The 13,106-nt window shown below is 42.1% G+C and overlaps 2 protein-coding genes across 2 annotated transcripts; one reads left to right on the forward strand and one right to left on the reverse strand.

Annotated features, from left to right (window-relative positions):
* Positions 1–2,194: 2,194 nt before the first annotated feature.
* Positions 2,195–7,272, reverse strand: KVR01_008658 (uncharacterized protein; the record flags this gene model as incomplete). The annotated part of the gene is made up of 7 exons (XM_044793387.1): positions 2,195–2,987; positions 3,105–3,882; positions 3,948–4,061; positions 4,167–4,296; positions 4,907–5,947; positions 6,086–6,682; positions 7,207–7,272. 7 exons carry the CDS (start codon positions 7,270–7,272, stop codon positions 2,195–2,197), a joined length of 3,519 nt encoding a protein of 1,172 aa, XP_044642425.1.
* Positions 7,273–8,734: 1,462 nt separating this feature from the next.
* Positions 8,735–10,446, forward strand: KVR01_008476 (uncharacterized protein). The gene is made up of 3 exons (XM_044785290.1): positions 8,735–9,235; positions 9,287–10,099; positions 10,150–10,446. Exons 1-3 carry the CDS (start codon positions 8,837–8,839, stop codon positions 10,372–10,374), a joined length of 1,437 nt encoding a protein of 478 aa, XP_044642243.1. The 5' UTR covers positions 8,735–8,836; the 3' UTR covers positions 10,375–10,446.
* Positions 10,447–13,106: the final 2,660 nt, after the last annotated feature.

The raw sequence follows: 13,106 nt of genomic DNA on the forward strand, positions 1-13,106 counted from the left end.
AAATTAATTTAATTAAATTTATTATATAGAATTTTATAATAACTTTATAAAAATAAAGTTTTTAAAATTTATAATAAATAAATAATAAATAAAAATTAATTAAAAGTTTTAAATATATAATGATTTCTTTTTAATATAAAATTAAAAATTATAATTATAATTATTTAATTGTTTTTATTTAATTATTTTTATTTAATTATTTTATTATATTATAACTTTATTAAATTTTCAATTTAATTTAAACTTTTAAACTTTATAAATACTTTTATATTCATAAATATAAACTTTAAATTTAAAACCTTTAAACTTAAATTTATAAATTTTATAAATTTTATAAATTTCAATATATTTTAAATTAAATTTATAATTTTATAACTTTTTAAAAATATATAAATTATTTTAAATATTAATATATTTTTTAAAATAAAGTTTTTATAATTATAAATTTAATTATAAATAGTTATTTTTATTTATAATAAAGTTATTAAAATTATAAACTTAAATATTATAAATTAATATCTATTTATTTAATAATTATATTTATTTATTTAATTTTTATTAATTATTTATTTAATATTAATTTTTAAGTAACTTCTTTATATTTATAAGTATTTTTAAGTTAATATTAAAAGACCTTATAATATAATCTCCTTTTTTAATTTTAATACTTTAAGTATAAACCTTTTTTAACACCCCTTTTAATACTTTTTCTAATACCTCTTTTAATACCCTTTTTAATATCTCTTTTAATACCCTTTTTAATACCCTTTTTAATACCCCTTTTAATATACCTTTTAGTATACCTTTTAATTTATATATATTTAAATATTAATTAAATATTTAAATATTAATTAAATATTAAAAAGTTAAAAGTTTAAATTGTTAAAAGGTTAAAAAAAGAGTTAAAAAGTTAAAAAGTATATAATCTTTATCTTTACCTTTTTAATTTCTAACTTTTTAATATTTAATTAATATTTAAATACTTAGTTAATACTTAAATATATATAGGTTAGAAGGTTTAAAAGGTAAAGATAAAGGGTTTTAAAAGGTAAAGGTAAAGGGTTTTAAAAAGGGTATTAAAAGGGGTTTAAAAGGGATTTATATTAAAAGTATTAAAAATTTAAGGAATTCTAATTAAGTATATAGTTTTATATAGGCTCTATATATAAATTCTTATATTAAGTAAATAGTTAAAAAAAATTAGGTAAGTAGATATTAGTTTAAATATTATATATAATAATTAAATATAATTACTTTATTTAACTATATTTTAATTTAATAAAATATAATAAATTAAATATTTATTTTTAAATAATTTTACTTATAAAGTTAATAAATAAATATTTATTTAAATAAAATTAAAATTATTAAAAATTAATAACTTTATTTTTATTTATTTTAATTAACTTATATTTATTTAAATTATATAATAATTTTATTTATAATATTTAATAATAATAAAATTAAATAATTTATAATTTATAATAACTTTAACTTTTAATAAATTAATAATATTAATTTAAATTAAAATAATTCTATATATTAATATTAAAAATATACTTTAATAATAAATAATATTATAAATAATTATAAAATTATTATAAAACTTTTATATAATAAATTTAATTAAACTTATTTTTAAAAATCTATTATATTTTATTCCTTTAAAACTTTAATTATTAATTTTAATTTAATAATAAAATTAAAAATATAAATAGTTTATATATATAATTATAAAAGAATATTTATAAAAGAAATAATTTATTATTTAACTTTTAAATTTAAATTTAATTATTATAACTCTTATTTTAAAATTAATATAAGAACTTCTATTAGAATATTTAAAAAACTATTATAATAAGTAAATATTATAATAATAGTAGTCCCTAGATATAGAATTTTAGACACTTTAAGTTTAAGCTACTGTTATGTTGTCTCCTCAGCCTGTGACTAACATCCTTTTTTCTTATCCCACACACATCATTATCCACAGCTCAACACTAACTATGGCCAGACATCCTGCCCCTCACGAGCAGCTATAGTTCATGGTAGTAGATCTAGTTTTAGGCAAACCCAACAAGTCATTGTCCAGACCGAAGATAGAGAAATTTAATTAGTGATAAGATTGAACCAAAAGTCCCGTCTCAAACCTTTAGCAGAATCCACGGCATCTTAAGAGAATCGTCCCTAAATCTCAAAAGATTCGCTCACGGCTACCCAGCCCACTTTCTAAGAGGAAGGAACCCCGGATGATCCCAACTCCTACTCTCCTATAGACTGAATTGTACTGTAACACCCTGGATTCCGTAGGTGCGACCAACAACACGTAGTGAAGCGTATCCTCATGCGAGTCTTGGTCCTCGCTCTTAAGCCTCCCAAATATGACGCACGCTATGGTCGGAGCTACAGCTGCCCAGATTCTGGGATCATCAAGAAACAGCGCATCTCCGAGTTCATATGCTGCCTGAGAGTCAAACATGCGGACGGTAGCTGTCAATGTAGGTCTGTGACTGGATCGGTCTCGACTGTAGGTCCAGGTCCCAACTGGGCTTCCTGACCACGGCGAACGGACGTCGTTGTGTTCCCATTCCACACGGCCGAAGGGTATATCCAAGTACCGTATCGCCCCATTGTATGCCATCCATGACCATGTAGGAGGTTCTGATACAGACTCTGTGGTGCTTAGGACACTCTGGAAGTCAATCATCTCCAAGAGGCCGACATCAGTTGCTCGACACCACAACAGGCTTCGCAGCAGTAAGCCGGACCCGGGGTCGTCAAAGATGCCAAAACCACCACTAACTTGAAAACTGCTTATTAGGCGCTTTTCAAGGCCCGCAATAGCAATAGGTCGATCGGTGTCTCGGGTGAGGATTAATCGTGTGTACTTTGTGTAGAGGTCCTGGTAGAGAATGATTCTGCCTCCACGGGACGCCTCCACTGCGATCCTGGGGAACTGTGGGTCGCCCGAAAATGAGACAAGGCCGCTATCGAATGATTGAAATTAGTTCATGCTATCCCAAGACAGGAGCTTTGATGGGCTGTTTTATTTTTATTTCCCTGGTCCCATGCTTTTCTTATACCGTTGCCACGGAAGTACTCACTTCTCCATCTTGGTCATACTCTCACATCGGACACCTCTTCCACACTCCCAGTAGCTCTGCTTGTTGGAAAAATAGATAGTCCGGCGGGCTAAGACCCTCTCCTGCAGAACCCAGCCTCTTTGGTTCAGTCGGCTATTGAGAACATGCTCCTTGAAATCGTCCATGAATTCGCAGATATATAATGGATCTTTCCCAGGCTGCTGAATGCCGACCGAGTTCCGTTGTTGTATGGGTTTAAGAAATCCATCCGTTTGGTTTGTGGCACCGCTGGCTGCCAAAACGCAATATGCATGGGAGAAGATGCCTTCCATTCGTTTCCCTTCGGTGTCGAAATCGCCTTGCTTTCCTTGAATGATGCAGAGGGAGTCAATCCAGATATATTGAAACCCTAGTTGTCTTGTGACAGTTATTGCATCTCGAAATGTTCTCGGTAGACTTTCGACTGGCACTCCCTTTCTGTGCTCGTCAATGTTGTCAGGGTAGGTGCAAAAGTGCGGTGGATTACCCCAAGGATGGGAGAGAGCAAAGTATTTCATATTGTCGGTGTCTTGGGTTTCATACAGCTTGACCACACTGGAATGACCCTTCCCAACGTTGATCAGCCTTCTCGGAAGGTCACCTTGGCTTGAGTCTCGAGGCATGCAATCTCGATGATTCTTATCGCAATCGTGTAGCCATCGTCGAAGGATATCGAACTTGAATGGGTCTTCCGTCTCAGGGAGTCGTGGAAGACCAATCTGAAGATCTCCTGGCAAGCTTTCACCCGTAAATCTCAAGCCTTTATGAACAATTTATCAGCTCTTTTGTCGAAAATTAAGTGAACTCCAGCTGATCCATACATACCTGGCCCTTGGAGCAACGTCATAACGGGAGGGTACTTTTTATTAAGACGCAGATTGGACTGTTGTCTGTCAAAGCAGACCGTCGACACATTCTCAGAATCCAAATGTCGGCAAGCTTTCCAACGCATGAAGCAGAAATCGCAAGAGTTCGCGTTGATCCTGAGGGTAACGAGAATATCTGTTATCTCAAATCCTGGAAGGAAGAAATCCAGCCTCCGACAGCCTCCACACAGTCTCTCGGACGGCTCTGGCCATATTGTGATGGATCTCGCCACCGTGGTGACCTGATTGCTGATAATAACGTCTCTGGCAAAGCTATTGTCCACTATGAACTTCCACACCTCATTCAGCTAGACAGTGCTATCAGTAGGAGGAAGAGTCATACTCTTTATACCAAAATTTATATGATTGGGCTTACAGTCTACTCAAATGTTAGAAAAAAGAACTCATTGTACTGCAGGTAAGCATTGGGAGAAGACCTACCGGCTATGAACGCGATCAGTTCTTGGACGCTGTCTGAGATGAGCAAGAACATGAAGTGATACGCCGCTAACTTACGTGCTAATTTACTTCTTAGTTCAAATCACGCCAAATCATGAGGAAAAGGTCAAAATCTCAAGCAACTCACATGCTAGTATTTGGTCAAACCAGGCGTAAATGTCAGCCTTCAGTTTACATTTGTGTCCCTAGTCCTAGGATATGGTGGTGATGCTTTAGATCTTACATACTATTATGTGGTTAGCAAAGTACAAAGATATTTCATAAGAACAGGATCAGTCACCGGGTGTCAATGAATATATGAAAATTCTTCAATCTCATCAGATGCACCCGGGCGAAGTTGACGCTTGTGTATTTCTCATGGTACTGCTAGCACTACTGAGACAGTTCAGTTTAAAAGAAATGTTGGAGACCCATGAATCGATGTGTTTTTGAGGAGGAACCAAACATGAAAGAACTCACATTGTTGCGCCTTTGATCACCTGGAACTCCAGCCACAGACTTGGCGTTTGATGGGCTGCGGAATAGACTCCCAGTCTCACCCTTGAACCAGTATTCAGGGTCGTCCTTTCCTTTACTTACAATCTTTCGCAGCTCATTATGGAGAGTTTTAGCGTTGGCACGATAGCCTTGTTGCCACTCGTTGTCAGAATTGCTGGGAAGTCGCACAACCAGGAGTTTGTCTCTGACGAGCTTCAACAGGTCTCTGATCGCATCAGATCCAGTGAATTCTCTCATGATTTTCTTCATGTGTTTTGTGACTTCCTCATGCACAACCTTCCCTCCCCATTTCATCAACTTGGTTCGCTGGTTCCAGAACGTACTTTCCATTTGATAGGGATTTCTGGTCTTCAAAGTGAGTTTATCGACCCCGCGGATGTCGTAGAGCAGCCACGTAATGAGCTGCAGGATAATACAGCCCATAGACCAAATATCATACAGTCGTGACGTTGGTTGACGATCTTGGAGAAATTCGGGTGGCTCGTATGAGAATGTACCATGTTTAGTGGAGGTCGGTCCGGCCCTCTTTGCAGTTGGATCACTGTGGAATTTTGCCAATCCCAAGTCTGCGATTTTCCAAATACTCCCAGTGAGCTTTCCTGTACGCCCAAAAACTAGAATGTTCTCCGGCTTCAAGTCGCCGTGTCTGCAGTTGTCTTGATGGAGGATTGAGAGGGCTTCGGCCAGCCCTAACAACTGCGTCAAGATGTCTGCAATGAATCTTCCTTCTCCTCCATGTTGAATAGTACCGTGTTTCTCGCATAAATCCCAAAGATTGCCACCATCTGCCCATGGAAACATGTAGTAGCGCTTCCGTCCTTGATCGAAAATAGCTTTGGCGTAAATGATGTGTTTCACTGATGCTGGGCTGCTTTCCTTAGACCTTATGTGCAGCAGAGCTCCACATTCCCGGCCTGAGAGGGAATTTTGTGTATCGTCTTGCAAATTTTCATGTTCCTTGCCCTCGAGGATGACCTCTTTGATAGCGACATAGCAGTTTGCCTGAGCAATGTCGATTCGAGAGTCAACTATCTGTGAGAATCAAGAACATGGGAAGTCAAAGAGAAACATGGGAAAAGGACGATGGTTTCGGGGAGCAATCGGGAACCGTGGAAGCTGGCAAAATGGTGGGTATCTTACTTGGTGAATGGGATCGCCACGGTCAAAATGGGCTGGATGAACTTTGACTTTGTATACAGTGCCAAAGCTTCCCTTACCCGCCGGGCTGATTTGAAGGAATGGGAGTATTTCTCCCTCCGACAATCTTGGCATAAGGCAGCGACTTCTGGAGAACGTGGGTACCACAAACTTCCACTGATGTTGAAGGAAGTTGTCAAGATCTATTTTGTACCATCCAAGACGTCGAGCGTATGGAGCCAAATCGCCTTCGCTGACTGGGAGGCTTTTGTCGTATAATCCGCGATCTTTAAACTCACGCATGGCCCTTTTCAGTTCTGACCCTCGGATCCTACACATCAGACAAATGGCCAGAAGTTTTGTCCCGTTTTTCTCGACGAACTGAATCAGTCCATTGTCGACAGAAGACGGGGCCGCGGGCGGGTACAGCTCTGTGCTGACATGTTTCCGTTCGATGACTTGGCTCAAGGAGCCTTCTGGCCAGAAATCTGCCTTGCGGGGGTATTCTGATGAAGCCTTGGCCTGTTCAATCGCTTCCCACAGCGCGCAGGTCCGCGCCATCATGGCGGTGTTCGCAGGACCAGCTGTACAAGATGCTTCCTGACAGCTTTGGAAGTGGGGGCAGGAAGAGCCTCAAATCCTGGGTCCAGCGGGACACTGGTGTAATAATAATACCGAGGTCTTGTCAGAGCTAGTCTTACAGCGGTGTAAACCGCGATCATCTGCTCGACAGTACTTTGGTGGACATGCAATGGCCAAGAACGATTTGTTGGACGACCTTCCCCTTCGGGACGTTCAAATACCGGGTCATTATCATGGTGCCTCGGATCTAGAAGTCATAGGCCACAACTTCTGCAATTTCATGCAGGTGGGATGATCCTGAGTGCGATGAGGTCAATATTCAAAGCAGGCTGTGGTATTTTTCAATACCTGTGCTGCTGTGATGGTGCCTCGGTGTTTATGTTGATAGGTTATCTAGTTCTGGTCCTGCACATTGCCCTTGTTCGGCCAATCTCCGTCTTGCTTGATGACCTTGGGAATGGTGCTCAGCGCTGTATACGGGCAAGCCACAAAAGTCCTGCCCGGGACTTTCAAGCCATCCCTTTTTAGACACGGATATTTACAGGAGGCGGCTGGAGATCGAATCTACCTAGGTATATTGACTCTTCGAGTACAGCAACTTGAGCCATCGGATCAGGAAAACGAACTTGAAAAGAACTTGGGACTTGAATAAAATAGACCAGAAATGTTTTCCCAGGTGAATTCAACTTGACACGCGGGTGCTACTTCATTTGGAAATACAAGTCTAATGTGTTGTGCCACCCTCGGAAGCAGTACCCTACCTAGGTACTGAAATTGTGGTCGATTGTTCGAGGAATTCCAATAAGAGTGGTGGCATCATATCAACCATCCTAGCTATCCTCACTGTTACAACCGACCCAGACAAGAACGGAGGATTGCGGCACGTTGCCCAAGGCAGATTTCTCGCGGGGATCTGTGCAAGTGTATTCCCACGAGAGCTTTTGTGGATAAACTCAACTCCACCCACCCACACTAAAGTCTGCTGCAACTTTAAATGGCCCAGCTATGTCAACTCGCTATTAGGCAAAGTGTAAAAAGCTGTCGTAGAGATTTCAACCCCCATAGAACTTTTTAGATCAATTGATACGCTCAAGTTTAATCATGGGCACGGTCAACCACACACCCACACAGCATCGCAGGATGCAGGGGGGTGTGCAAAGCCGAGGAGAGCCCTGGCAAAAAGATCATGCCGCGTAGCCGCACTGGACTGGTAAGCCTAGGAACGCCTGCATTGTGAGGGCTGAAAGAGATGCCATTTTGGCTTTGCCCGGGGCGATGCTAATTCCACAGGGCGGGTTTCATGCACTTGTTGCCTTTCCTGTGGCGTCGACGGTTGCTCCGCCTTCCGCTCGCAGAGTCAAACGTCAGGCCGGGAGCTTCCCACAATGCTATAAATTGGTGGAGATGCATGCTCCCAACAGTATGATTCACATCTCTTCTGTACACATAAAAATGAGGTCGATCTTGGCAACTATCTCACTCTCTGGCATTCGCGGTAGAGTTTTCGGTGGTTTGTTTGGTTGGAAGTCCTACTCAGCGAGCACAATGGGCCCTCCAAAGTGTAATACAAATTCATCTCAGGCCTCAGGTAAGGAATTAACAGCTACATTGTCTTAGGCCAGTCCTGAGTCTGAATTGGAAACTTACGATTTCGACGCTTTTCACAGCTCATGCGCTCAGTGACTATGACACTCCCTCGAGCTGGGAGGAGTTCGAGGTCATCAGCCAGTCATCGATTGATGGGTCGGAATGCTCTTCCAACTTCACCACAATCTCACAGTCTTCAGTTGAAACTCTCCACACTCAAGAATCATCGCTCAAGGAGAAAAACGCAAGGAATGTCAACCTTGAGAGCCCTGTAGGTTCTCATCCCCGATATCTGCACCTTCTCTTAAGCTCTGATCTCTGATATGATCTTCACAACAGTACAAATGGCATCGTGGGAACGAACTCCAATCTCGCCTTATGGGCGAGCTTATCAAGATTCCAGGACGAAAAGACAGGAAAGGATTTTTTCCAGAAACAACTTTCAATGAAATCATCAATGAGCAGTCTGTGCGCCATGAACTGAACCGATATCCGCTGCGGTTTGACTCAAATGCTGTTGAACTGATCGCAGCAACAGTGTGCGGAGACAGACCATTCAGAAAAGTCTTCGCACTTCTGGTCATTATGAACAAGCTCGCCGACATAAACGCGTTGATTGATGATGGAGTTTCAGACAAAACTCTACCCTTGTCAATGCTACCTGAATCGTGCTCGACAAATACCTTTCAGTTGGGTAGTAATCGCACTTCGAAGAAATCCATTCGACAACTGGAGTGTTTCGCCAAATGGGACGCAATAGATGTCTGGACTTTTGAAGAGTGGCAATGGACTACCCTGAGCCCTGTCCTTGAACGTGGGGGACGCAGGAACGTCAAGCATCTCATCATTCGAGACGAAGTGCCACTTCCATTCACAGATGACAGTCGATATAGCTCCGATGCACATACCCTCATCCAAGGAGGATTTAGTACTGTGTCCAAGGTTCATATACACCCCGCCAACCATCGCTTTCAGGGCCCTGAGGTAAGCTCTTCTGCTTAGTCTATATGGAAATGCTTTCTAAGGCTGGCTCAGAATGTTCATAACGATCACTTCGCGGTGAAATGTCTTTCTTCAAGGACGAGACAAGATTTTAAACAAGAGGTGGACATGCTCATGACCTACAGTGGCGACACTCATCCGCATTTAATCTCACTCTTGGCGACATACGAGCAGTATCAAATGTTCTATTTGATATTCCCATGGGCTGAAGCCGATCTACAGTGTTATTTAGAAAGAATAAATCCACATCCGAAAATGGACTACCCAACTGTCCAGTGGTTAGCACAGCAATGTCATGGCTTCGCTAGCGGCCTCTGTCAATTACATCGGCATCAAACAACCTATGTCAGCAACGCATGGTCAGATAATGAAACAAAAAGCTCAGAGACGCACGAAATTGGGCGGACGACCCAAGTTCAACTATATGGCCGGCACGGAGATATTAAGCTTCAGAATATACTGTGGTTCTGTGACCCGAAGAAAAGCGGTGACAGGGGAGTTTTGAAGATCACTGACTTCGGTTTAGCTGAGTTTAAAACAAGTCCTGCAAGATTATATAGAGGAGCGAGCCGGATGAAGTTCAGTCCTCCGTATCAGCCACCCGAGTGCAACACACCAGGTGGTCGTGTAGGTCAATCTCACGATATTTGGTCATTAGGATGCCTCTATCTGGAGCTTATTGCTTGGTTGCTGGGGGGCTGGGAATTGGTCAAGAGTTTTCAGAGTGCTCGAGAAAGTACTGACCCGGAGTACTACGCCAAAGCTATCAATGGTACCTTTTTCACCATCATCCCAGGCGGTGGAGATGGCTTGGGCGTAGCTGTAGTGAAGCCTGCAGTAAAGCAGGTGAGAATTTACGCCTTGTCCTACAAAGAAGCATACTGACTTTTAAACAGTTTATCGATTCTCTTCACAGCCATGCAGCCTGTTCCGAGTATCTGCATAAGTTCCTGGACCTAATTGAGACAGATATGTTGATCATAAAATCAACCAATCCAATCGAAATGAGGAGAATTGGAATACCGGAACTCAACGTTCAATTAGGCGCACTTTATCGTCAGGTATGTGGCGATGCCACATTCGCAACCACAGCGGCAACACGGAACCTGCAGGACACCTGACAGCATCTCCGCCCTGTTATTTTGGCCGTTTCTCCCAGGTCTAGTCTCTTATATATACAAGTCTTCCTTTAGCCAAAGCAACCCTTGCTGGTCTTGCCTATTCTTGTCTGTCTTGCTAGTGTCTTCATACCACGAGCCTGAGTCACCCCAGTGTTGCAACATAGGTATACAATGTAGTCTGAGACATAAAGATGTATGTGCTGTTTGCAACCAACTCAGTAATCTGCCCCGTATGTGGAAGTCACTCGCACTGACCAACACAGGCCTAGAAAGTATGTGGAACGTGGACATGTGAATCACTGAAACTGTGCAACCATAACCCTCCCAACGCAAGCACGTCTTCCCTTTGCACCCTTTAGCACTTTAGTGAGTGACATCGTTGGGTGAGTGTGTCAGTCACATTTAATCTATCAGGTTCTTGAACTCAGTGAATAGGTCCTGTTGGAATCTTCAATTTTGTGCTATGGGCACCAACACTCCCACTGACATAAAGACAAGTCACCGTCCTTTGGCGTCCTTATGATCGTCTCCCTAGTCCTTGTCGTACTACTTGGTGAGTCCTCTTCCCAGGATGATATGATCACCAACACGATTCACATCGATATTTCCACATATTTAAAGAAGCTCAGTACATCGGTCCTGAGCAAACATCACCCCCTATTCTTTCCACATTCCCAAATCCCTCAACCGAAAAGGCTCAAACATAAGCTGATCGGCAGATGTAAGTTCCAGCAAGAAGTCAGACATTAGGGCAGCTTTGCTTCTCCCATCAAGGTGAACGAGTGCTTGATCTTCTGCCCGCCCAATAAGTTGAAAATCTTGTAGAGAATGACATGCTTAACCCTTTCTCTGACTTCTTCTTCTGGCAGTCCTCGAAGTCACACCGACAAACAAAGACAAGCACAAAATGTTCACTAGTGGTCAGCTGCATCAGCCCTTTTATATCTCTCGAGGCTCGAATAACCCCTTCTAGAGCTTCTAAAATCAGTCAACACCTGCTCCTCCGAATCCGTGCTTTTCAAGATGGCCGACTCTGAGCAACCACCGCCATGCAGCAATTGTGCAGGGGCGGGAACCGTGAGGTGTAATAATCCATACTGCAATGACCAAGGAAGGGACGAGAACCTGAAGCGCAAATGCCCGATATGCAACGCCACCAAGAAAGTCCAGTGCACCAAGTGCAAAGGTTCTGGAAAGCAGTGAAGTAAGGCTGGCCGGTTGGCATCCGTTATCCGCCTAAAAGTACAATCATCAGCTGCAGGCTGGTCGGTGGGTCCACGGCGGATGCTCTTCTTTGCACAGTCGTGGTTAGGCACGACTGTGTAGTAACCGCAGAATTGGATTGATTGCGTGGCTAGCTCAGCAGTAAATCTGTCTTCATAGCAAGTCCAATACGTTTCGTTTTGGGGAGCCTGCTCCCAACAAGCTCTGCTGTGGTGCCCACTTATACAAGTCTGAGTCCATGTCCACATTGTAATCCCGTGTCAGCAACCAAATAAGATTTTGAGTTCAATGCTCAGTCCAGATATGCATTACCCTAGCAGACTTTCACCATGATTTCTCACTCTGTCCCCCGCAAGCAATCAGATGGATTGATGCTGACCATTTCAGCGGCATATACTGTAGAATGACAGGTCATGTGGCAAAATGTATGACAGTCGCAAGATTGGTGGCCTAATATGCTCTAGAACTCCGGTTCAGCCGCCCAATCTAACTGTTGTATATAGTGTCCCTAGGTAGAGTAGAGAGCACTTAGCATTCTTTTTCTATAATCAACCAAAGGCATTATATAACTGAGTGAAATTAATTTTAAAATAATTATAAGTCTTTTACTCTTATACCTCAGAGGGATATAATAATATATAATACACTTATTCTATTATTCTACCAAAGTCTGTCTTGAAAATGGCATCTACCTTAAATGGACCCCCCTACACACCAAGGAAAAAAACTGCTGGTATTGACTTCAAACAGGTGGCTTCCACTGGTAAAGATTGGTGGGCTCGTGACGGGTAATGAACAGTGGGGTTTGGTCTCGAGTGTCTGTCGCCCACTCAAGAAAATGCACACACGTTGCGACGGCGTCTTTGGCCTGTCTTCCCTTTATCTCCTCATCATCCTGGCGACTGATCGCCTGCCGCATGGTACTTGAGCAAGTGAGCCCATCCGCATTCCGAGAGCACGGCCGTGCACCTTGTGAGCTGGAGAACCTGGCCCTGCACGCCTCGCAAATCATTGCGTCGAAAGCTGTGCGCAGCCCAGCCAGCGAGTTCGCAAAGCGCTCGTTGTCTGGGTAAAGCTGCTTGGCGGCCGAGAGGTACGAAGGGAACCTCGCAGCCACCAAGATCCCCACGGCGCACATGAGCGTGCTGCTCCGCGGCTCGCACACAGCTTTGCCCGCAAAAGCTCGGTCGTATATAGCCGCCCAACGCGGCTGGAAAGAGCCCTCGAGGGAATTCATGAACAGGCCCAAGAAATTCAAAGAGAAGTAAACAATCTTGCTGACCGGATGCATCCATTGGACAAGAATTATCTGGACCACAAAAATGGTGAACGCGCATCCGGAAGCTACCATCTTCCACTCGTCCTTCTGATCCCTCACCGCTTGAGGCTCGAACGTGTATTCTTCGAGGCTGAAGCCGGTGCCGTTGATCGTTGAAGACCGGATGAAGAGAACGGCTGAACTGTTGAGGCCTCTGTGGAGCATGACTGGGATTGGTCGATGAACGGTC

The sequence above is a fragment of the Diaporthe batatas genome (assembly GCF_019321695.1).
Source record: "Diaporthe batatas strain CRI 302-4 chromosome Unknown Contig00010, whole genome shotgun sequence".
Lineage (NCBI taxonomy): Eukaryota > Fungi > Ascomycota > Sordariomycetes > Diaporthales > Diaporthaceae > Diaporthe > Diaporthe batatas.

Coding starts and splice junctions, on each gene's coding strand:
- KVR01_008476 (XM_044785290.1), top strand. CDS start 8,837: ATGAACAAGCTCGCCGACATAAACGCGTTGATTGATGATGGAGTTTCA. Junction 9,236..9,286: donor ATCGCTTTCAGGGCCCTGAG/GTAAGCTCTTCT, acceptor AGGCTGGCTCAG/AATGTTCATAACGATCACTT. Junction 10,100..10,149: donor TGAAGCCTGCAGTAAAGCAG/GTGAGAATTTAC, acceptor ACTTTTAAACAG/TTTATCGATTCTCTTCACAG.